Source organism: Zingiber officinale, chromosome 5A, assembly GCF_018446385.1.
Source record: "Zingiber officinale cultivar Zhangliang chromosome 5A, Zo_v1.1, whole genome shotgun sequence".
NCBI lineage: Eukaryota > Viridiplantae > Streptophyta > Magnoliopsida > Zingiberales > Zingiberaceae > Zingiber > Zingiber officinale.
Window position 1 is genome coordinate 18,974,573 of NC_055994.1, and position 23,139 is coordinate 18,997,711.

Below are 23,139 nucleotides of genomic sequence, written 5' to 3' on the forward strand. Positions count from 1 at the left end.
CTCTGTGGCTGGAACTACAATGAAGCCACTGCCCCCTTCAATTCCAACATCCCAATCATAATCAATACGACCACCTCTAAGAATTCAATCCTCATTCTTAATTCACAACATTTAGCTAACAACTTACCCAATTAATCATCACATCTAGCCGGAACAGTGTTGCTTGGCCGGTACAGTGAATCTGGTTGAGTGCTTCACCTCAGAGCAGAGGAACAAATTTGATACTAACCCTAGATATAGAGGGTTAGCCGGAGGGGATTAGAGGTCAGAGCTACAGCGCACAGATAAAGCGATGGTAGATCAACAGTTAGGGCACGGGGATGAGGAAACCGGGAGAAAGAGAAGAGTCGGCGTCAGTGCTAGGGCAAGAGTCAGGGAGAATCAAGAGAGGAAGGATCGGTCGAGGCTAACTTACCCTCGGATCCCTGAATGCCCACCCACGCCGGCGATCGGGTGGCACAGGCTCGATGAAGTGGCTACGGGCGGTGGATTGAAGCTAGGGCATGACCAACAGAGGGTTCAAACACTCGGCTTCCAACGAGCTACTGTGTCCACGATAAGGAGAGGGGAGAGCGTTGGCAGCACCGGCGATCGGAAGGCGCGCACTAGGCCAATCGATGCAAGGAGACAGTGGTGCGATCGACTCGAGGAAGAGAAAGCAGGCGTCGGGTGAAGGAGGAAGAATCAGGGTGTCGGCGCAGAGAGAGGAAGGGTTTTTGTATGTGTGGGAAGAGAGGAAACGAAGTGATGCTGGGTTGGGGAAGATGAAGAGGGTCGGCATCGCAAGAGGGGAGGCGATGTCGGGTTGGGAGAAGAATCGGGCAGAGAGGGAGAGAAATGAGAGGAAAAAAGAAAAGAAAAATTACCTTAGGTATCTTTAATTAAATCTAAGATAATTTCTAAATCAACTCTTACTTTTGAGTATTTCAAATAGGATTTTCCCAAGTTTACAAATTCATCCCCTTAAATTCATCATACGAGCTCCGATAAATTTTAAAAATTTTTAAAAATTTTCTTATGATTATTTGTCCTTTTTCATATTTTACAAGAGGAGACACCTGATGGCTGTCCCACTTTTGGTTCGTGGATGGTGAGCATAGTGGAGATACGGTAGAGAAAGAGAAGGGAAAAATATTCCGCACAATTTGGACGGATGAAAAATAGCAAAAACAATGATCCATGGATAACTTTACGAATCCATCCGTTTATTTTTTAATAGCGAGTAAACAGGAAAAAAAATGAAATCCATCTAAGTAAATTACATAATTTTTTTTTCCCTCACTGACATCCATCCTCCCAAGTAAATCACTCAAAAATCTGTACGATTAAACGCCTAAATTACCCCGCCTCGGCGGCTCATCCGAAAAGGACGCCCGGTATGATTTATGCCGGCCCCATATCCACAGCGTTTTTGGATTTCGCAGTTCCCACCAAGCCAGAGTGGCTGTATCGTAATTAGTTCCCAGTACCCTGCCGTTTTTCCTTCCCCGCAAAACCCCAAGGCCGCTTCCCCAATCTCCCACGGGCACTCTCTTTCGTCTCGAGTCCGCCCTCCATTGTTTTGTCGACCACGGAAGAGGCGGACGAATACAAAGAGAAGAGTGAGCGAGACAGAGAGAGAAAAAAGGTGAAAAGGGATAGGAAAACCTTTCGGCATTCGAACCCAATCCGCGCGCGCGGCGGAGACGAAGAGGAGAAGGGCTAGGGTTCTGGGGACTCCCTTGCACGTTGTTCTCTTCACCACTCCGCTCGTTTCGAGATTGCTCAACAGTTCGAGGGCTTCTAATTGTGCGCTTTCTAAATTTTTTCTGGCTGGATCTGCGGTTCGGTGTGATGGCGGAGAGATTGAGGGATTTGAGCCAGCCGATCGACGTGCCCCTTCTGGATGCGACCGTGGCCGCGTTTTATGGAACGGGATCCAAGGAGGAGGTTTGTTTGCTCGCTTGTGATTAGTGTTGTCTTTGTTTATGTTTGGTTTCCTTTTTTTGGTTCTCCGTCGTGTGTGTTTTTGACGGAGTTGCTGTTTCTCTTGTGCGGGCGGTCCCTGAAATTTGCCATGGTTATTTGATTGTGTTTTGGGCGTGTTTGCTACTTTATCCTTTAGTACCGACCAACTTAAGTGTAAATGAATTTCTTCTAGAATAATGCCACTCGTTTCTTGTTTTCCTTGCAACGGTCTTGTACACCAGTTGTTTGACTGTGGATTCAAATAAATTTGCATTTTATTGTGAGAATTTAAATTTAAATCTAAATAAATGTGTTATTGAAAAAGGTGCTTTGTTTACGCTTGCAGTCTCTTGAGTACTGCAATGAGCAATTGTTCTAGTTGTTAACTCATTGTTATATTCTAATGTAAAAATTGAATTGTATTAATAATAGAGCTGATTCATGATTGTTGGTTTTTCACAGAGGTCAGCTGCAGATCAGATATTGCGAGAATTGCAAAACAACCATGACACCTGGCTACAAGTGGTTCACATTCTACAAAATTCACAAAACTTAAATACCAAGTTTTTTGCCCTACAGGTTAGTAGAAAACTGTTGTTTGCTTCATTTCTTTATATGCTTCTTAAGATGGTACAAAATTAGACTTGTCACATGTTGGAATCCAACTCTGATATGTTTATTTCACATCACATATTTCTCAAGTTAATGAATAGTCTACACCATCTAGTTACAATTTTAGTGTCTGCTTGCATATTCTTATTTTGGTTTTGTTAGGATAACATAATATGATTTGAAATTCTGTGTTGTTCTGGGCGGCAATCGGCATAGTCAAAATGTTCTAAATCACCAAAACTCGATGTTCATTGACACAGATAATCTCATGTCGTCTATACCAATTAGGATTGTACTATGTTGACCCAGACAATTATTTTAATTGCCTTTTCTTTCATGTGATGTTATCAGAGAGTAAAGCTTAGTTTGACACACTTCTGCAGCTGTGAATGGTGTTAAGAAAAGCAGCTGTAAATAATGGTCTTAAAAACTCAGAAATCCTAAAACTGACTCCAACCTAAATTGATTTTAAATCTTTGGTTGATTCTATTAATTTTACTTTTAAGAATTGAGTCTCCTTTCCTTCTTCCTATCCCAGCTTGACAAGGATTAATGTTTTTTCTCTCATAAACCTGACCTAATTTAACCAATTTTCATACAAGTAGAGACTTTGACCTCAAATTGACTTGGACTAATTCCATAGATATAAAAGAAATTTTACCAAAAAATTAGCCAGTTAAATTCAACTTGACATGTACTGTGGAATCCAATTCAACCAGGGTTTGTCCTGCTTTCCTCCTATCTCAACTAGATTGGTTAGATTTGGACTAAACCTGACTTGAAACTGTGATCATTTCTAGTTGGAAATAGTACTGGGAAAAATTGGCTAAAGTATAGTTCCCTGGAAATTTAAATAAGCTAGGAAAGCTTCTGTGATATGGTATCAGTAGTTGAGATGCTTTATATATATTTACATGGTGAGAATTAAAATGGCTAAAACAGAAATGGTTAATGAGTAACAATTACCATAGTGTAATGGTTACTTTGCGTTTGAATTATTATATAAAACTAGCCTAAATAATGAACGTGAGATATTTTTTTTTAAAATATCCAACAAGTAAAAATAAATATACCTGTAATCTTAAAATTACCATTACTAGTTTTAATGATAAATTAAGAACATAAATTTGTGAAGTACTCTCTTAAATATACATCTAATTGATTAAACTAGATATTTAAGAATAATATGAGGTTTGTGATATGGGACATAATGAAGGTAACATATCATAAAAATGCTAAAGTTCTTGTGAAATATAACAGATGGTGCTTTCCTACAAAATCTTTATGAAAGTCCTTTTGGATGAAATTATTTAAAACTAGTCAAATTAGCTTTTGTGGACAAAACACATTCACACAACTTAATTTGAAAATTAATGTGCATTTCCAGGCATATTTTTATGTAGTATTGAGCCTGTTAACCAATGATTTTCTGCTATACCCATCTCTTAGGTACTAGAAAATGTCATTAAATACAGATGGAATGCGTTACCAGTTGAACAACGCGATGGAATAAAGAATTACATATCTGATGTCATTGTACAAGTAAGTATCAATTTGTTTGTAAATGTTTGTTTTTTCTTCTTCACTTGCCATTTTAGTCCCAACTATTTTTAATTGTTTGTGTCACCTTTGAACTTTTAATCAGCTTTCTAGTAATGAATCCTCTTTCCGGAAGGAGCGATTGTATGTTAATAAGCTTAATGTCATATTAGTGCAGGTAATCCACTGATTCCTCACTATTATATTTTCCAATGTCCCTTTGGTTGTAGTATTCAACTATTAGCCTTTTTGACTGCTGGTTTCCATTTTGATAAAAGATGTAGTAGGTGAACTGGCCCTTATTTCTATATTCCCCACATTTTCCTTAATCCCATACATTTTTCCATGCAGGTCTTAAAGCATGAGTGGCCAGCCAGATGGCAGAGCTTCATTCCTGATCTTCTCTCAGCTGCAAAGAGCAGTGAAACAATTTGTGAAAATTGTATGGCTATACTAAAGGTATATATCTCCTTAATAATTGCATTCTGGCAAATATGAATGCTAAAAAGGTTGTCAATTATGCAGCTTTTGAGTGAAGAGGTTTTTGATTTCTCAAGAGGAGAGATGACTCAACAAAAAATAAAAGAACTAAAGCAGTCATTAAATAGGTATGATTTATATGATCTTTGTTTGGCTTCCTGTTTATCTGCTGTATAGACTCGTATTGTGGTAGTATAGGGATCTTGTATTACCTCACAAATGGTAGACAGAACTATTGGTTAATATGATTGTAATTGTTATGATCTGATTGCAGTCTCTTCTTATTTGGGATCTCTGTGATGCCAGTCAGGAGGTTATTGCTTCCTGTACTGGAATTCTTAAAATTGACAAATGTTAATCTGGATCAACTCTGCCAATCTGGGTTTGTTTTGAGGGACCAAACATCAAATATCGGCCAATATGCACTATGAGGCTCATGTTATTACCTTATTCTAAAACTTTTAAAAATTTAGAACAAATTATAGGATTGAAATATGCGATAGAGGAGGGAGGGGAGGGGGGTGAATATTACTCGTTTGAAAAACTAATTTTCTTTTGAAAACTAAATAGAGATAAGAAGCGGAATAACTAAAAATTAGAAGACACATTTGGTTACTTGGTTCACAGTCCAACGACTACTACTCCAAAGTCTATGATTTCTTGGACTGTTTCCAAATGGGCAAATCACTAAAGCTCTCCTCTCTGAAAAGCTTCCCGAGAAGGATGAAACACATACAAGAATGAGGGAGATGGTAACATACTACTATTCCTTTCTTTAAAATAAATGGAAGTAAATCAAATGTACCAACAACAAAAGATGGAATTCGGGTGTAGTTTGTCGGAGAGCCTTTTGGTGTAGTAGGAACTTGCCCTAACGAAGCAAAAGAGAGATGGATTAATGAGAGAAATTGATACTTAGCCTCGGACCTCGAGGCTCTTTTTATAAACTTTTCATTCGTTTGATCAAACTCCAGAATCTGCCTGGCTTCACATTTAGGTTCACGATCTGCCTAAATCGTATCTTCCACGAAATTAGCCTTTATCGGTCAATCGACTTTCTATTTGACTGAACAACCGGATTATCTTTTGTTGCTCGATCTAATCTTATTTGATCTTCGCTTACCAAATGTGTTTGGTTGGCCGACTCCTTTGGTCGACTGACTCCTTGTTCGATTGACAACCCTATTATTTCCTTTGTTACTTGTTCCAATCTCATCTTATCTCAGGTTACCAAAGGTGTTCGGTACTTCTTGTTCAGTAAACCCTCATTTCCTTCTTTGCTGAATCTCAATCTAATTTGAGCCTGATGGGATCGGTAGACTAAACCACTTTGTTCGGTCCACCGAACCCTTGGATCAACCCGAATTTTATTTTTATGCATGAATGAGTCTGACAGATAGATCTTGACTTAGAAACCTTTGTTGGTTTCTTTAGTTGGATCAAACGCCTAAGGTTGTCCCGATTGGGACGCATCCTCACTATCTTCCAAAACGGAAAACCTCTCCAGGATTTACCTTACATGCCAAACATCCACGGACCTGTTTGGACTTCTACTTGTGCTCAATGTTCGATCGACCTACCAAGACTTTTCCTTCCTTAATGTCCGGTCACCATCAAGTACTCTCATCTGGTCTTGGTGTCTGGTCCTTCCGATCCACTAAGACTCCTTGCTTAGTGTTTGATTCTCCTGACCTACTAGGTCTTTCCGATGCCTAATGTCCGGTCTTCTTGACCCATTAGGACTTTCCATGTTAAGTGACCTTCACACTTAACTAACATATCAAACACATAATGTCTAACTTTAAACCCTTGCCAGACTTCAAAATACAAGTTCAATTATCGGTGATGACTACACCAACACAAACATGTTTAATTGTGTTTAGAATACCTTAATGCCTAGAGCAAAGGTCTAGAGGTGACCCCTTTTTGGGTGGTCTCCAGGGGGACGATGATTTGATATTCTAGCAGTGTGGCCTTACATGCAACTAAATAGAAGAAGAAGCTATATATATCTAATTCCAAATTGTTGTGATACATGGAAGTAATATTCATTTAATATCCTAACATGTTTAATTGTTACTGAAATCAACATTTCAAAGAAATATTTATTATTGTAAATTAAAGGCTAAAATAAAGAAATTGCGATGGAACTGCATTCCAATGTTTTTATCCATTGTTTGGCCTACCATTTAAGATGCTTCATTTGGTAGACTAAGACCTTTAATCACATAAAACGTTTATATTTATTCACTCATGAGTTCAATTTACACTCTTACACATAGTCTTCTCCTTTACTTGAGATATCAATTTTGAAACTACTGCTTCAATGAAGCTCTCCTTTGTTCACTGCATGATTAAGGTCATTTCATTGAATGTTGGAATGACTGATAATTGAAATTCTATGTAATTTTGCTTGTCATTCTGTTGCAATGATGTCATGTTCTTTTAAAAAGGTTTTACCACCTCGTATTTTGGAATGAAATATACTTTCTTATCAGTGAATTTCAGCTCATCCACGAGTTGTGCTTATATGTGCTATCAGCATCTCAAAGAACAGAGCTTATCCGAGCTACTTTGGCAACACTTCATGCCTTTCTATCATGGATTCCACTTGGCTATATATTTGAATCTCCGCTGGTTTGTTCTTTGATGACCACTTATTGTTTTATTAATCAATGTTGTTGTCATGTGGTAGCTGATTCAACAAAATTTTTCAAAAATGTTGAGGTGAAATTTACTATAATGTTTTGATAATGTTTTTTCAGTTGGAGATACTCTTGAAATTCTTTCCCATGGGATCGTACCAGAACCTTACTCTGCAGTGTTTGACAGAGGTTCATGCCTTATATAATTTCATCTTACACTTATTTTATGCTGTCTTTATGCTACTGTCTAGTAAAGTAGTTAATCTTCATCCATGATCAAACAATATTTAGGCTAGTGTCGTGAATTTGAATATGTAGTAGCGATTAGGTGGTTATCTTCACGGCTACTGATAATTAGATTTATTTTATAATGGTATGTAAAGATTTCTCCTAATTTTTAGGTTGCAGCGCTTCAGTTTGGTGACTTTTATGATCCACAATATGTGAAGATGTATACAATATTTATGGTACAATTACAGGTATGTTTGTTTTAATGGTCTTTCCCTATTTGTATTTCTTATACCTTTGATTTCTGTTTTTCTTTGTGTTGTCTATTCATTCTCACATTATGTTGACAGTTATAGTCTTTACTATTTTAACATGTAGACTATTATCCCTCATGGTACAAATTTCGCAGAAGCATACACCAATGGTTCTAGTGAAGAGCAGGTATCCACAGGGATCAGTTGTGTAAATTTGTTTGTGCTAATAGTTTAATTAACTATTGCTGTGGGTAAACTATGCTAATTCTATCTAATTGTAGGCTTTCATTCAAAATCTTGCGCTCTTTTTTGCTTCATTTTTCAAGGCAAGTTTGTTCCTCTTTAGCTTTTACTTCTTGAAGTTGATTATTTATTCTAGCACTCAAATTGGATATATATATATATATATATATAGTATAGGGATGGGAATGTTCTATATCATCTCTTTTAATACAAAATTTCTTGGCAGGTAGTGGCTTTCTTTGTTTGTTTAAAAACGTATTTGAGCTAACATGATTGTGTTCATTGATTATTTACATCTAGCTACAAGATTTTGATCTCTGATAAATACGGCAGATAAGTTGCCATTAGAAAGACCACACAATTTCTTCAGATTAAGCTTGGTGTCAATTTTAATCTTTTGAGATTGTTCTAATTTGGTCATTTTTGACTTCTCTGTCTCTCTCTCTTCCTCCCTCTCCCTTCCCTTCTCTTAATGACAATTTTGATCCTTCAAGCTTGTTCTTAACAACTTCTAATTTCTGGTTTGATCATTTGTTCTCTCTTTCTCTTGATTTTCCATGGTAGCATGCTTGATATATGGAACATTGGCGCCATTGGAACTCATTTCCTGCAATTATACTGGTCATTGTGGGAATCATTTGTTTGCTGCAACATCAAGTCTGTTTATCTTGTTTATTCAATGTTTTAAATCCCACAAAAGATTAGGAGATTTGAGGTGCAATTGGAGATTTAAAAAAATCATTTAATCTGCAAACTAAGTGGCAACCTAGTAGGTGGATTTAGTTGGAGGACATCAGAGCAACTGGGACTAATAAAAGGATCACAAAGGCAAAGTGGACTATTCAATGTTGTAACTCTGACCAAAATAAATTTTCATTCAATGATATTAGTTTAACATTTTTTTCTTATTATGTGCCTTGTAGAACTTTTGTAAAGTATGTATACTGGAATGAGACTGTATATGCAGTCTCCTAACCAAGAATTTCATTGCTAAGTCCATGTGTTAGTGAAAAGAACTTAAGCAAGTCGACTACTTTCATGTAACTCTCTTTATCTCTTTTCAGTCTCACATCCGAGTACTGGAATCAGCTCCTGCAAATAGAGGTGGACTATTGATGGGTCTCGAGTATCTTATTGGTATTTCATATGTTGATGACACTGAAGTTTTTAAGGTATCACAAATTCATACTCACACTTTACTAAATTTTTGATGTGAAATCTTATATTGTTCAACCTTTTGAATGTTTATGCAGGTTTGCTTGGACTATTGGAATTTACTAGTTCTAGAGCTGTTTGAAGCGCATCACAACTTGGAGAACCCTGCTCTTACTGCAAGCTTAATGCGTCTTCAGGTATCCTTACAAGCATGTATAGTTAACCATCTTTATTCTTTATTCTTCACCTATATATTTTTTAACATATCCCTTAAGATATTTATAAAAGCAAGGTGCATGCATCTGTTCATCTCCCTTTTTATAGCCTATTACTGAAAGATCTTTTGCTGAGGTCCTAGGTCTGTTTCCTATGAGGTACTTTACAGTTATCAAAACCTGTAGATCAGTATTTCAAGATAGATGTACCATAATGTTTTTTTAAGAAAATTCTGCAAAAGTTATTGTTTGTTCATGTTTAAATAATGTCATCCCCACCTCTAATTAAATGCTTGGCATTTTTTTGCATCTAACACCTAAGGATTTGTTCTGTCACTTAAAGAAAGATTACATTTTGAACTAAAGAGACAAGGTTTGCCTACTCCTTTACGTAATGAATATTTAGCTTATTGAAGCAGGCTTGAATACTTTTTGTTACTTGACACTTACAGCAGCACGTGTATGGATGATGGTAGTTAAATTACAAAGACATTCCACAAATGATCTTGAAGCATTGATCATGTTCAGTGTGCATTTGTCATATTGTTTAAATATCATTGTGTTCATTCCTTACATTCGTCTCCCTGCGATCTGTTCACCATGACTATCACAAAAAAATCTCTTGGTTAGTTTTTAATTTCCATATGTTAGTTTATATCTTCTTTTACATTATCACATTGTTAAGTTGCATATACTTTTTGCAATTCATTTAACAATGACATTCACTTTTCTCTTTAGCCTACACTCATGCCAGAGGTGGTTGATGGCCTTCCTTCTCCTCTTGTTCAGAGGCGGCAACTTTATTCAGTTCCACTGTCCAAGTTAAGAACACTCATGATTTGTCGTATGGCTAAGCCAGAAGAGGTTTTGATTGCTGAAGATGAAAATGGCAACATAGTTCGTGAAACTATGAAAGACATTGATGTCCTTGTTCAGTATAAGGTTTGTGGTGGAATTTTTGTGCGGATTTTTTTTTATAGTACCCTTATATGCATATATAGTACTCTGCCTCACATTTGTACCACCATCATCTGCATATAGTAGTCCATCTACTTTCAATTTTCAATTTGATCGTCAAGAGAATTGTTTTTGACTAATTCCCAGTGATTATGATATCATTTAATTATTGATAGAGATTGATGGTAACAAACAGTTCCACACCGAAATTGAGGCCAGAACACTTGCTGAATTCTAAACATTATGTCAAAGGTTGCCAATGAAAATATTATGCCTCAAAATCTCATAGTGGATCTTAGAGGGGCCAAAATGACCTTTTATAAGTGTGAAACCTTGGTTGCAAGCAAGCTTCCCTGGTAGTGAACTTCCATGGTAGCATGAAGATTTTCTTCTTCCTGTCAGTTCTGCTGATGGGGCTGATACTATCTTGTGCCTACATATGTATGCTGGTGGCAACAAAAACCTTTACTTCTTTGCTAACAATTGGAACCAGAATCACTACTTTAAACCTTCATTCGGATAAGTTAGAGGAATTTAGGTGGCAAGCAAGCTCCAGTGGATAGTGATCGCAAATGGAGGATGAATGTTTCCTCTCATCCTCTTGATTGGGGCTGATTGCTATCTAAGTACATCCTCCTGATTAGGGGTGACACGATCTATTAGCAACACAGTATGCTGGTTGGCAACAAAATCTGCCATCTTCCTGTCCAGTATTCTGTCTTCTTGATTGGGGCTGGCACTATCTTGGTACTTCCTCCTTTTTGTGAATGACGCTTATCTGGTACCAATGTACAATATGCTGGTTGACAACAAAATCTTACCATCTGCCTCATCACCAGATTTGTCTGATATTGTGAACCTTGATTTTACCTAACTTATATTTTAGAATAGACTAGATGTGATTCAATTACATCTTCCAATATAACTACTGAATTGCTGCTGCAAAGTAATACTGAGTTAGTGAAACTTGTGAAGAATTCAATCTTGATTATATTTTTAGTGAACAACTTCAAGTTTACACATCAACTGTTGCAGCCTTTGCATGTCATTTTATCCATTAATTATTCTTAGTATTTCTTTTCCTGTATTTTGTTATGCGTAATAGATGTATATTACTTGTGCATTGATTTTTATTAAGTTCTTAATAATAATTATGCTATATCTTGATGAATGAGATTCAATTTGAAATATTTCTTAACGAGGAGTGCATTTGACCACATATTGCACAGGGCAATCTGACCACATTATGTCAACAGACACTTTTAAAACCTTGGTTATTTTCTTCCCAGTTTGAAATTGCGTTTGTGCAATTGCATTTTAGTGAAAAATTATGTTTCTGTTTAAGTTTTTAGTATCAAAATGCAATGGTAGTGCAGAGGGGAGAACACTCATTGCAAACTTTATTATATGGTATTTTGATTTCTGTAGTTTTAACTTTGTTTGAGATTGTATGATTCATTGTTGCAGATAATGCGAGAAACATTAATATACTTGTCTCACCTTGATCATGAGGACACAGAGCAACAGGTACAGCTTAATGATTCCTTTTTGTCATCTACTTTGTTTGAGAACCTATTTACTACATAATATCTAAGTCATAGCGTGTCTTAAAATTGATGGTCACTTATGTCAATCAACCTTGGTCAATGGATTTCATAAGTAATCCAATCTTATGTTCATACATACAGTATGGCCAAATTTGGTAAGCTATAAAGGATACTTTTGTAGTAGTGGACTTTTGAATTTGGTACCATGATTTTCTATAACATTATAATTAACACGTACTTCCTTCTCAATTCAACTTGAAACTGTGAAATTTGGCTATATTTATTTTGATCATTTAATCAAATTCCATATAAATAATTTTTTGTCAAAGGGCATTTACAACTTGAGATTTCATATTGTGTAGAGATCAGATTGCTGGTTATACTTCCATTTTGTCACAATCACTCTATTACATTTTTCTTCCTTCGACTATCCTCCTAAGATTTTTCATTTTTTGAACTAACTGCAAATAGAATAGGGTTTACTTATAAGCCTATGTAACCTACTGATCTAATGGAAAATTGATAAGGCAATATACATAAAGGTATGAGGAATGACCTTAAGGCAATAGTCCTTATAATTTTCCTCGTTAGCATGGTTGATGGGCATGGAGCCTTATTGAGTGAATTGGTGCAGTTCATGTGCAAGGCTATGAAACTGATGAAACTTTCATTCTGTCGTTGAGAATTGCAGAATTCTGCTCCTCGCGGCACTAGATCTAGTTGAGGACAGCTTACTGACATTATTGAGTTTCAGTGATATGTTGGTTTCATACCATCGACCTCAGCTGTACTCGACCTTACATCTCATCCATGCAATATTTTCATCTTGTGTGCAAAAAACTTTTCTCCTTTACTGTGCCGCCTCATTTCTTCCTTCTTTGCACTATTTCTCCCGTGTTTTTTTTATTAACAATAGCATCCTTTCAATCCAGTTGCTATTTGTCTTTGTGATCTATTTGCAATTCTTTTCATGTTTGCTTCTATGCCACTGATTTATGATGTTTTTACTCTTGGTGCTTTGGTTGATTAGAATAAAATTTTTGGCGCATTTTGTAGATTTTTCTTTCATTTTAGTTTTTGTCATAATCTACAAAAGATGGTTCCTACTTACATAGTTTTGAGTATAAATCTTTCAATTAGGTAAACATTTTCAATTTTCATTCCGTATTCAAATCACAAAGTGTCTCTACTCCTTTTCCCTAAGTCCATTCTGATGTGTGGAATACCTAGTCATGTCCTTCTGTGGTTGGGTTTTAGGTATTTTGTAGTGTTCTTCGATGACTATTCACAGATGCCATGACTTTTCCTCATAACAGAGCAGTCTGAAATTTTCTCTATTTTCTATAGTCAAAATATTTTTTTTAACTCTTGTCCATGCATTGGAAAGTGAGCATGCTAGATATTGCCTCTTTAGCACTTCTCAATCTTTCTTTCCTAGTCAATTTGGTCAACAACAGTCATTTTGCTCTTATAAATCTCAACAGAATTGTGTGATTGAGAGGAAGAATAAACATTTCTTTGAGATTGCAAGAGCAATACGTGCGAGGATTCCCTTGCAATTTTGGAAGTCTGATTATGACATCATGGGTGCCTTAAGTTTATCGAGTGTCTGTGTTGAGTATTATATATTGCAGAAGAAGAGTTATGGTTGTTATTAAGTACATTCCTTTTCTCTTCCCCTATCCTTCCATTTCTAAGATGATAGCTTAGATACTTCCCATGCTTGCTTTTTTATTTATTATACCATCTTCTGATCCTTAGGCTTACTCATTTATCTATTCCACCATCCTAGAGATTTGGCCATTGCACACATCGTAGATGGCCATATTCCAAGCCAGTTGCAATTGCCCCACTAGACCTCAACCCTACCAAGACCTTCCATGGTCTCTGGTTTTGCCTTTCCTATTTTTCTAAGGCTACTCCAAAGTATAGAACCTTGGACCCTTTATCCCTTCACATTCTTATGCTTCTTTGGCTTTTCCTTTACAAGTTTGGAATCTGATAAGATTTCCCAGACGAGTTGATGACATCTCCTGTTTGTTCAATATGTTCAATTGTCTGATTTAAAGCTTGGTCAGTCCAAGAGGGTACACAGGTTATATGATACACCTGTCAATGGTATTGATTAAATTGATATATTCTCTCTAATGGCTTCAATTATTTCCCGTCCACCTCTTCCTTTCATTTGTTGCTATCTAATACTGGCAAACACTTCAATTAGATGTTAAAATGATCTTCTTCGTGGTGTCTAGATGAGGAAGTGTATATGGAGAAACCTTGAAGTCTTCTTGTGCGTAAACTGAAGCAGTCTTTGTATGAGTTGAAGCAATTTCCTAGTTTGTGGGTTGGTAAAATTGTTGCTATATGATAACATATGTACATTTCTCATTGCAGATGTTGAAGAAGTTGAACAAGCAATTGAGTGGAGATGAGTGGTCGTGGAACAACTTAAACACATTATGCTGGGCCATTGGATCAATATCAGGATCAATGATGGAAGAGCAAGTATTCCCTCTCTTTTGGTATCATTAGAAATTACTTATATCTTTGGTATAAACGTGGGCTGGAAGTGCTTCAGAAAGTAATTTAATTGCTCTTTGGTGTTTTCAAAATTTGCTTATTTATATTGATACTTTGCGCAATGGTAAAGTTGTTATCATGCGACCTGGTGGTCACAGGTTTGAGCCATGAAAACAACCTCTTGCAATGCATTCTAAGGTTGCATATAATATATCCAATGTGGTCCGAGTCTTTCCTAGGACCTTGCATGGGCAGGAGTTTTGTGCATCGGGTTGTCTTTTATTTTGATAAGTCACGTTGATTGTTATGCTTTGAAATTGTCTCCCAATAGGGTTTCAATTTCCACCTTCATGTTCGATTTTTATTTTGATTTGTTTTTTGGTCTAACTAGGTTTGTGATGTTTTAACTAGTTGGAACATTGTATAGTGTTACATATTGCTTACATTCTCAGAGAAGTACTATATTATGTAATTATAAGCTCATCCTTGTTAATAGAGGTTAGGCATGCTCTTGCAGAAGGTATTAAAGATCATTCTTGCTGTAGTATAACTGTTCATCTTCATGCAAATTGATAGAAAATATGTTTTTGTAATTTTCCAACATGATTGTTCAGAGCAGAATCTAGCTTGCAGTAAACTTGGGATATATTTTCCTGATTAAACCACATAATGTTCTATTTTTGTCATTACTAATTTTGTTTCATAGAATTCTTAGGAATAATTGGGCAAATTTCTGTTTAGACGGTTGAAATTACTTTTGCATTTTTACCTTTTTTGTTTAATTAATATTTTTGTCATGATTTTCTATATGCAGATTAATTACTTATCTCGTTTCTAATATTTTTTATCATGACAGGAAAACAGATTTCTAGTAATGGTCATTCGTGATTTATTGAATCTTTGTGAAATTACAAAAGGAAAAGATAACAAGGCTGTGATTGCGAGTAATATAATGTGAGCAAAGTTCTTTGTTGTGTGGTTTCTTGGTGGCATATATTTGGTTTCTTTACAATTTATTATGTGTTTTCGAATTTTAGGTATGTTGTAGGACAGTATCCACGGTTTCTCCGAGCCCATTGGAAGTTTCTCAAAACAGTAGTGAACAAGTTATTTGAGTTTATGCATGAAACACATCCAGGTGTTCAGGTAATTGATTTTAGTTTTACTATTTCTTAAATTACTGAGACAGCAGTCTACACGATAGGTTTTTTTAATTTACTGGTGAATGTCAAGGTCACAACTCAAGTAAAAATCTTTACTCAATATGACCCCTTGAAACTTGCACAACTAGATATTGATCTTAAATATGTTCTTTAACCTACATAAGTCACATCTATGAGGCATGGTGCTAATACTGATTTTTAATTATTCTCCTTTTGTTTGGAAAAATGGTAAATTAAGAATATGCTTTTGGACTAGAGATTTTTAATTTTAAGATCTCAGCTGGGGCCTGTTGGTTAGTAGTCCTGCTGAAGCTGCTGTGAATTTTTGTTTCCAGGACATGGCTTGTGATACTTTTCTGAAAATTGTCCAGAAATGCAAGCGCAAATTTGTGACCACCCAGGTAACTTTGCTTGTTAATAACTAGTTCAAGTAGTATATTTACATTTTTGTGTTCCTTAGACCTTTTTGATCCAATTGTAATTTTGGGCCAGTTGAATAACAATCAAATGATAATACAAAGTCCTGCTGAATAATGTTTAAAATAATAGCACAATGTTATTCAGCTGTGTAACACATTTGGATGACATGGTCTAGATACAAATACATCTGAAGGGATTTGATAATCTGTTAAACCACATGAATTTTTTTGTTTTTGTCATTATTTCTGCTTCTCATTTTTGTCTGTTTCTCTTATTCCTTGTCATCCCTCTATTTTTTACTTTGGTCCTTTTTAAGTTTTTTACAATATATAATTTTAAATTTTTAAATCACTTATTGTGCTGAATTTCTTTCTTGCGCATAGAGCAGTTCAAAGCTTAGTATGGATGAAGTTAAGATTTATGAAAACTTATTGTTTGGCCAGTTAGGTTTAGGACAACTTTTGATAGTTAATTTGCATTGAAATAATGAAAGTACTCTTAAAACTAATGAATATTTAAAATATAAATTAACAAGAAACTTTTAGATAAAAAATATCATAAATTCATTTGCATAAAGAAACATATCATATCATCCGACCAACATGCAGAATAAGTACAAGAAATGGAACCACTCTGAACTATTTCAGTTAAATTTTCCCTACTTTTCATCTTGAGACACAAAATGCTATCCTCTCAACCCCTACCTCCACAGTCACTTGTGTGAAGTCTCTTCTTCTCGGTAGCCTCCTTCCAACATCTTGAGATAGCCACGGCAGTTATTTGGATCCACACTTGCAATAGATACTTATATCCAAGACTGATAACATAGCTTTATACAATGATTTAAGGCTTAATTTCAGTAGATGCTCCTTAGTAATGGATTGTGAAGATTACAACTATTAATGGCTGAAAATAGTTTTGTCCATTTGCATCCTAGATACCCTAATTACTCCATTGACATTTCATTAATTAAACATGGAGAATATTGAATTATAATTGTAAATGAATTTACAATCAATATAATATAAAATGATAAAATGTTATTATATATTCTCTTTTTGTCATTTTCATGATGTGATTTCAAAGAAGTTAATTTGCCAAACACATTGTTCAATATCATTTTCTACTTGTATGAAACATTGAAGTTGAAATAAGGGTAAGGAGATCCATCGAAGCAGGGCCTAACATGTGCATTTGATGTTCTTGATATAAAGCATACCATCTCAGTTTAATACTTCCTGGACAAATAATGTGTATAGATGTCATTGAAATATGAAATTAGCCAATTAGGACCTTAAATGTTCATTTGATGTTCTTGATATAAAAGCATACCACCTCAGTATAATACTTCCCAGACAAAATGATGTATAGATTAGACGAGATAGTGGAATGAATTCTAAATGAATGTAATGGAGGGCATTAGGTGTTCTTTGGAAATTCTATAAAATGACAGTTAGACTTGTTATGTTATATATGAGTAGAAGATTAGAGTTACAAAAATGACGATGTTAAAGTGGATGTGCAGACAACATCATAAGAAATGAGAACATTAGAGAATCGGGTTGTACCTATTGAGGAAAAATTTTTAGAGACATTTAAGATGATATAGACATATACTTGGGTGACCTATAAATATCTTAGCTAGGCGATGTGAAATTGTGACACACATTTATCAAAGCAAAGGGAGATCAAAGAAAACTTGGTTAGCAACAATAAAGCAGGATAGTGTTTATTTAAATATAATTTATATATAGATGATGATATAGTAGGGGCGGAGCCCAATTAGGAGGATCTATATCACTAAATGGGATAAAGACTTGGTTGTTGTTGTTGCTATTGGTTTTCAGGTTGTGGGTTTGTTGATTTATTCAAATGGACCATTTAACTTTTGTCTTCCATGTAGTTGTGACTTGCTGCACTGGACTGTTTATTGTCTTTTATATTTTGTTTCAATATAGAATATGAGGAGAAGGGGAGTCTTGGCGCAATGGTAAAGTTGTTGCCATGTGATCAGGTAGTCATGGATTCAAGTCGTAGAAATAGCCTTTTGCAATGCAGATAAAGCTGTGTACAATAGATCTTCCCAGGATCCCGCATTGGTGGGAGCTTGTGCGCCAAACTTCCTTTTTTATAAGTTCTAAGGAGTTTAGTAATAGCAGATTAATTATCAGTCGATGTAGTTAAAAAGATGAGCCTCTTTTTATGATGAGTTATATAATAAGATGTTTGGTATTATCAATGTATCTATGCTTAGTTTTGAATAAAAATTATAATGAATTTTACACTGGCATTGGTTGAGTAGAAAAATCAAATTAAAGGGATGAATTTTCATGGTTTGAGACAGCTTGATTAGAACATCATCCTTTTGTTCTGTATTCATGTGTTTTAAATGAACAAGCATAGATATAGAAGAGCAGGAGGGTTATGAAAGGATCAGTAAATCTTAAACCCAATCTAGTAAGCATAATAGATGTGCTAGATTGGGCAGTCATTATGACTCAGTTTATTAGCTTTCACTACGAGACTTTACCTACCAGTTTCTGCGGATGTAACATACATCTAATCCTTTCTTTCAGTTAAAACTGAGCATGTTTTTACCTTCGTCTGATAATCAGTTCATCCATGAAGTAGCAGATGCTGCATCTCCACTCCATAGTTCTAATATGGTGTTAAAGCTTAAATCTGTAATATCCTCTCTTCTTTTTTCTGAAATTTATGCTCTTGATCTCTAGTCTGTAGGTTTAATATTATGTTGAGTTTCAATCTGTAATATCCTCTCTTCTCCTTTTTCTCTGAAATTTGCAAATTCTTCACCGTTTCCTTTACGGTGTATGTAGTTGGTCATGTTCTTTATACTTGTGCAAATGAAGAGTTCAAGGTACTTGACATTCTAATGTTGTTTGATAATTATTTTTTTTCTAGTAACCTTTCTGAAGCAGCACAGGTCTTTTTGATGGAATTTACATAACTCTCATTTTTTGTCACACTTTTCAAAATTGGTTGAGCCCATCCCAGATTGCTCCAGTTAGTTTTATCCTTTATCTGGAATTCAGCCACTTGAAGAACCCTCACTGAAGGGTGCTAGAAACATAAAATTGCCCCGAATAACTACAAATATGGAGGAGATAAGAGGGCTTTTGGGAATGATAATTGAATCAATCTAATTTCCTGAGAAATTAGATGCAATTTTGCTCAACTTGGAAATTTCAATTTAAAAGTTCTGATACTGTGTAGCAGATGCTAGGTAAGAGGGATCATAGCAATGGGCAATGAGGAAGCTGAAAAGAGCTTAAAAATAAAAATAAGAGAGAAAATGATGCACCATAATCTCAATCCTGTGAATGAGTGATGATGATCTAAGAAGGATTCATAAAAAGTGATTTATGAGGGGTGAGAAATGGTCATGCTTGGTCATCATATATTAGGGTTTATTTATGTTTTATTAATACTTAATTGAAAATTGGTGTTTACACTTGGTGACAAAATGCTCATCCATGTGCCACTATATCATCATTGTGCTATTTCTTTCCCCTAAAAAATATCAGACTGGTTAGTTGCAACTATTTGGGGTTGGCTGTTAAATGTGGGTTATATATATTCAGGATTTACTAGATTAATTTTGTAGTATTTACAACTTAGGATAAATAGTACTAATATTTATAAGTTTAATATAATATATGGTACTTATACATAATACAAAATATATATTCAGTATTAGCAACAATTATTTTTGGAACATCACCATACATATGATAATATGAACTAATAAATAAATAAAAAATTTAATGCATAAAATTTAAATGAATTGTTTTGTTTTTTTGTATTTTTAAAAAGCAGAAGATGAGAGTTGCAGAGATGATGATGTTAAGGTGGATGTGTGGACATACGATGATGGACAATAAGAAATGAGAGCATTAGAGAGAAAATCGGAGTTGCATCTATTGAGGAAAAACTTCGAGAGACACGTTTAAGATGGTACGGACATGTACTTAGACGACTAATAAATGTTCCAGTTAGGCGATGTGAAACTATGATAAACATGCATATCAAACGAGGAAGAGGAAAACCAAAAAAGACTTGGTTAACAACAATAAAACAAGATAAAATCTATTTAAATATAGATGATGATATAATAGGAGATATAACTCAATGGTATAAAAGGATTCATATAGTCGATCCCACCTAGTGGGAAAAGGTTTGGTTGTTGTTGTTGTTTGTATTTTTAAAATTTTATATTAAATTATTATTTTGCTTATTTCAGTCATGCAATCAAAGACAATCGTTTTTGACATTCTCGGCCAAGCCCATCTTAGTTCTATTTCTTTCCCAAACATTCCTATAGAGACTTGGTTTTTTAGCCAAATATGATCATTTTGCAATGAGATTAAGTGATCAACTTAAACCACTACTGGTTTTTTATTGTTCTTCACTCCTATTATACATGTTGCTTAGCTTCTATTTGTTGATCACAATGGTGATTGGACTGTGTTTTTTTTCAGCTCATGATGCTCGGATATTTATCTTGATAATTGTTGGTCATTTAGGTATAAATTTTAAAACACTACTTTCTCAGCCAAATCCTGATTTTTTTAGAAGAAACTCTAATTAGTAAATTTGCATATATAATTTTCCTGGAACTAAACAATTTTTCTTCTGTCCTATGGTCATTGATTTTTCCACCAATATCATAAATTTAGAAGCCTATCAAAATCTTATGGAGGGAATGTTGTTGGATGATGCAGGTGGGTGAAAATGAACCATTTGTTTCTGAACTTTTATCTAGTTTATCAATTACTGTTTCAGATCTTCAGCCTCATCAGGTTCACTCTTTCTATGAGTCTGTAAGTATTTTATTCTTCCCTCACTCGTTCTATGAGTCTGTACTATTGTGAATGCATATTTTATTCTTTTTCTAGATTCACTAATTTTCTATTCTTCTAAATGCAGGTTGGTCAAATGATTCAAGCAGAACCTCTTCCTGCCAAGAGGGACGAGTATCTGAGAAGGTTAATGGATCTTCCAAATCAGGTAATTACTAAGGCGTTATGGTATATCTTGAAATTCTCTTATCACATTAATGGTCTTTATGTGATAATTTTTTAGAAATGGGCTGAAATCATTGGGCAAGCTAGCCACAGTGTAGATTTCCTGAAAGATCAAGATGTAATTAGGACAGTTCTTAACATTTTGCAGGTACACAATCATAGTTATCATTTCACATACGACAATCTGATTGTTTGCTAATATTAGGTTACTATGCTTATCCAAAAGTATTACTGCTGGTTATGTTCCATTTTTTATATGGATGCAACATAATGCTCAATATTTCTTGTTGGCCATACCAACTTATTTTGGAATATTCTTGCTTTTAAACCATATTCTATTTGAATTTGATGCCATGTTGGTTTCTTATTTTATTTATCCATTGTCTTATACAACAACCACCACCAAGCTTTATCCCAGTTGGTGGGGTTGACTATCTAGATCCTCCTACACTATTGGGCTCCATCCCCTATTATATCATTGTCTATAGTTAAATAAATTTTATTTTATTTTATCGTTGTTGACCAATTATTCTTTGGTCTTCCTTTTCCTCGTTTAATGTCTGTATCTATCATAATTTCACATCATATAAGTACATGTTTGTATCTTCTTAAATGCGTCTTTCAAAATTTTCCTCAATGGGCGCAATCCCAATTTTTTCTATGATTTTATTTTTTTATCTTGTCTATCCTCGTATGTCCACTTTGCCTTATACTATTTGTACATTAATTAATCTAGAAATTTAGTAGTCATATTGTGATGTTTCTGCAAAGAGTGAATAAGAAAAAAAAAATGTGCTGGAACTTTTTTTTAAAAGAAAAAAAATTCTACATGGACATCAATGATGGATGCTATTGTTTAATAAGTCAAATAATTGAGAAAAAACTATATAAGAACTGGATATGACTTTTATTCACTCAAAAATGATCGTGATAGTTCCTTGTTACTCTAGCGTGTTGCAGAAAAGTAAAGAGCAGGGTTACGAATAATTCAGACTGTGCAATCAAAAATACTTGGGCAAGTCAACTTGACCAAAGGATTGAGAATTTGAAACCTAGAAATTTATAAGACTATGGTGTGCCTGGCTGTGCTTTATATTTAAAGTGCTGGGAAGTAAAGAAAGGAAGCATATCATAAATTACTGTAATATGGATGTGTGACTGTTAGGATGGAAGAAATAGCAATGTTATTATTTGTTGACCAATTATGTGTAGCATCGATGGATGATAAAATAGGAGAAATAAGGGATGGATAATTGAAGGCCTATAGATTTCATTATTAGAGTTGAAGAACCTAGGGGGAAAGGAAGAGAAAATACAGAAAATAATTTGAAGGACTTAACAACTGACACATTAAAATCTTCCAAGTGATTGAGATGTTATTAGTATCAAATTTATATAATTGATTCTAAACAATTGGGATATACAGCTTGTTTTTGTTGTAGACTAATGATTTATGCCTTTAGATTCTGTCAAAGCACACCAAGAATGGTTCTGACTTGATGAAATCTCATGGTTGTCACTTTGGCAGGGATAGTATTTTTCCTTCTTGGTGTTAGGAAGTATAGAAAGGATGTATATCATTAGATACATGTGTCTGGATGTGTGATTTCTAGGAGAGAAATCAAAATGTGATTATATCTCAGCAATTGTGCAGCATTAATGGATGATAAAATGAGAAAATAGTGGATGGGTATGTTTCAAAGCTTATATCCACAATTTAATTAATTAGAGTCGAAGGTTTTAGAGGGAAAGAAAGAGCAAAAGAACACTCATTATTTGAGGTATTTTTAGTGATAAGATTTATATAGTTGATTCTAAACAGTTAGAGGGTATATGGCTTGTTTTTGTTGTAAACCAATGATTTATGCCATTAGATTCCATTAAAGCCCACCAAGAAAGGTTCCGACTAAGGATCTTTTAAGGAATCAGATGTGAAGCTAGAAAAGCTGGAAGTGGCTGGTGACAAGTTGAGTTTGTCCTTTTTTTTGTGACCAATATCTGACCAAGAAATGAGCTCTGATGAAACCTCATGGTGCTCTTACCAGGATTAGATTTTTTTTTTAGTCTTGCATGATCCATCCTGCTATTGCTACTGCTTATAGTTGTTCCATTACAGATGTTTAAATAATTTACTCAATATGCATAACAATAAAAAACATATATCAGGTG

General features: G+C 34.8%; 1 protein-coding gene across 1 annotated transcript in view; it reads left to right on the forward strand.

Moving 5' to 3' along the window:
* The first annotated feature begins 1,496 nt into the window (after window positions 1-1,496).
* The window catches only part of LOC121980273 (protein EXPORTIN 1A-like), a 30,730-nt gene continuing 9,087 nt past the window's right edge, over window positions 1,497-23,139 (forward strand). The window contains exons 1-22 of the mRNA XM_042532247.1: window positions 1,497-1,929; window positions 2,410-2,526; window positions 4,009-4,101; window positions 4,205-4,276; window positions 4,450-4,557; window positions 4,624-4,706; window positions 7,077-7,215; window positions 7,344-7,412; window positions 7,625-7,702; window positions 7,830-7,892; window positions 7,987-8,031; window positions 9,013-9,120; window positions 9,202-9,300; window positions 10,057-10,260; window positions 11,743-11,802; window positions 14,217-14,327; window positions 15,199-15,296; window positions 15,380-15,488; window positions 15,841-15,906; window positions 20,668-20,766; window positions 20,873-20,953; window positions 21,029-21,118. Of these exons, the coding sequence (XP_042388181.1) occupies window positions 1,834-1,929; window positions 2,410-2,526; window positions 4,009-4,101; window positions 4,205-4,276; window positions 4,450-4,557; window positions 4,624-4,706; window positions 7,077-7,215; window positions 7,344-7,412; window positions 7,625-7,702; window positions 7,830-7,892; window positions 7,987-8,031; window positions 9,013-9,120; window positions 9,202-9,300; window positions 10,057-10,260; window positions 11,743-11,802; window positions 14,217-14,327; window positions 15,199-15,296; window positions 15,380-15,488; window positions 15,841-15,906; window positions 20,668-20,766; window positions 20,873-20,953; window positions 21,029-21,118 (2,088 nt within the window). The 5' untranslated portion in view covers window positions 1,497-1,833. The remainder of the gene's footprint in view (window positions 1,930-2,409; window positions 2,527-4,008; window positions 4,102-4,204; window positions 4,277-4,449; window positions 4,558-4,623; window positions 4,707-7,076; window positions 7,216-7,343; window positions 7,413-7,624; window positions 7,703-7,829; window positions 7,893-7,986; window positions 8,032-9,012; window positions 9,121-9,201; window positions 9,301-10,056; window positions 10,261-11,742; window positions 11,803-14,216; window positions 14,328-15,198; window positions 15,297-15,379; window positions 15,489-15,840; window positions 15,907-20,667; window positions 20,767-20,872; window positions 20,954-21,028; window positions 21,119-23,139) is intronic.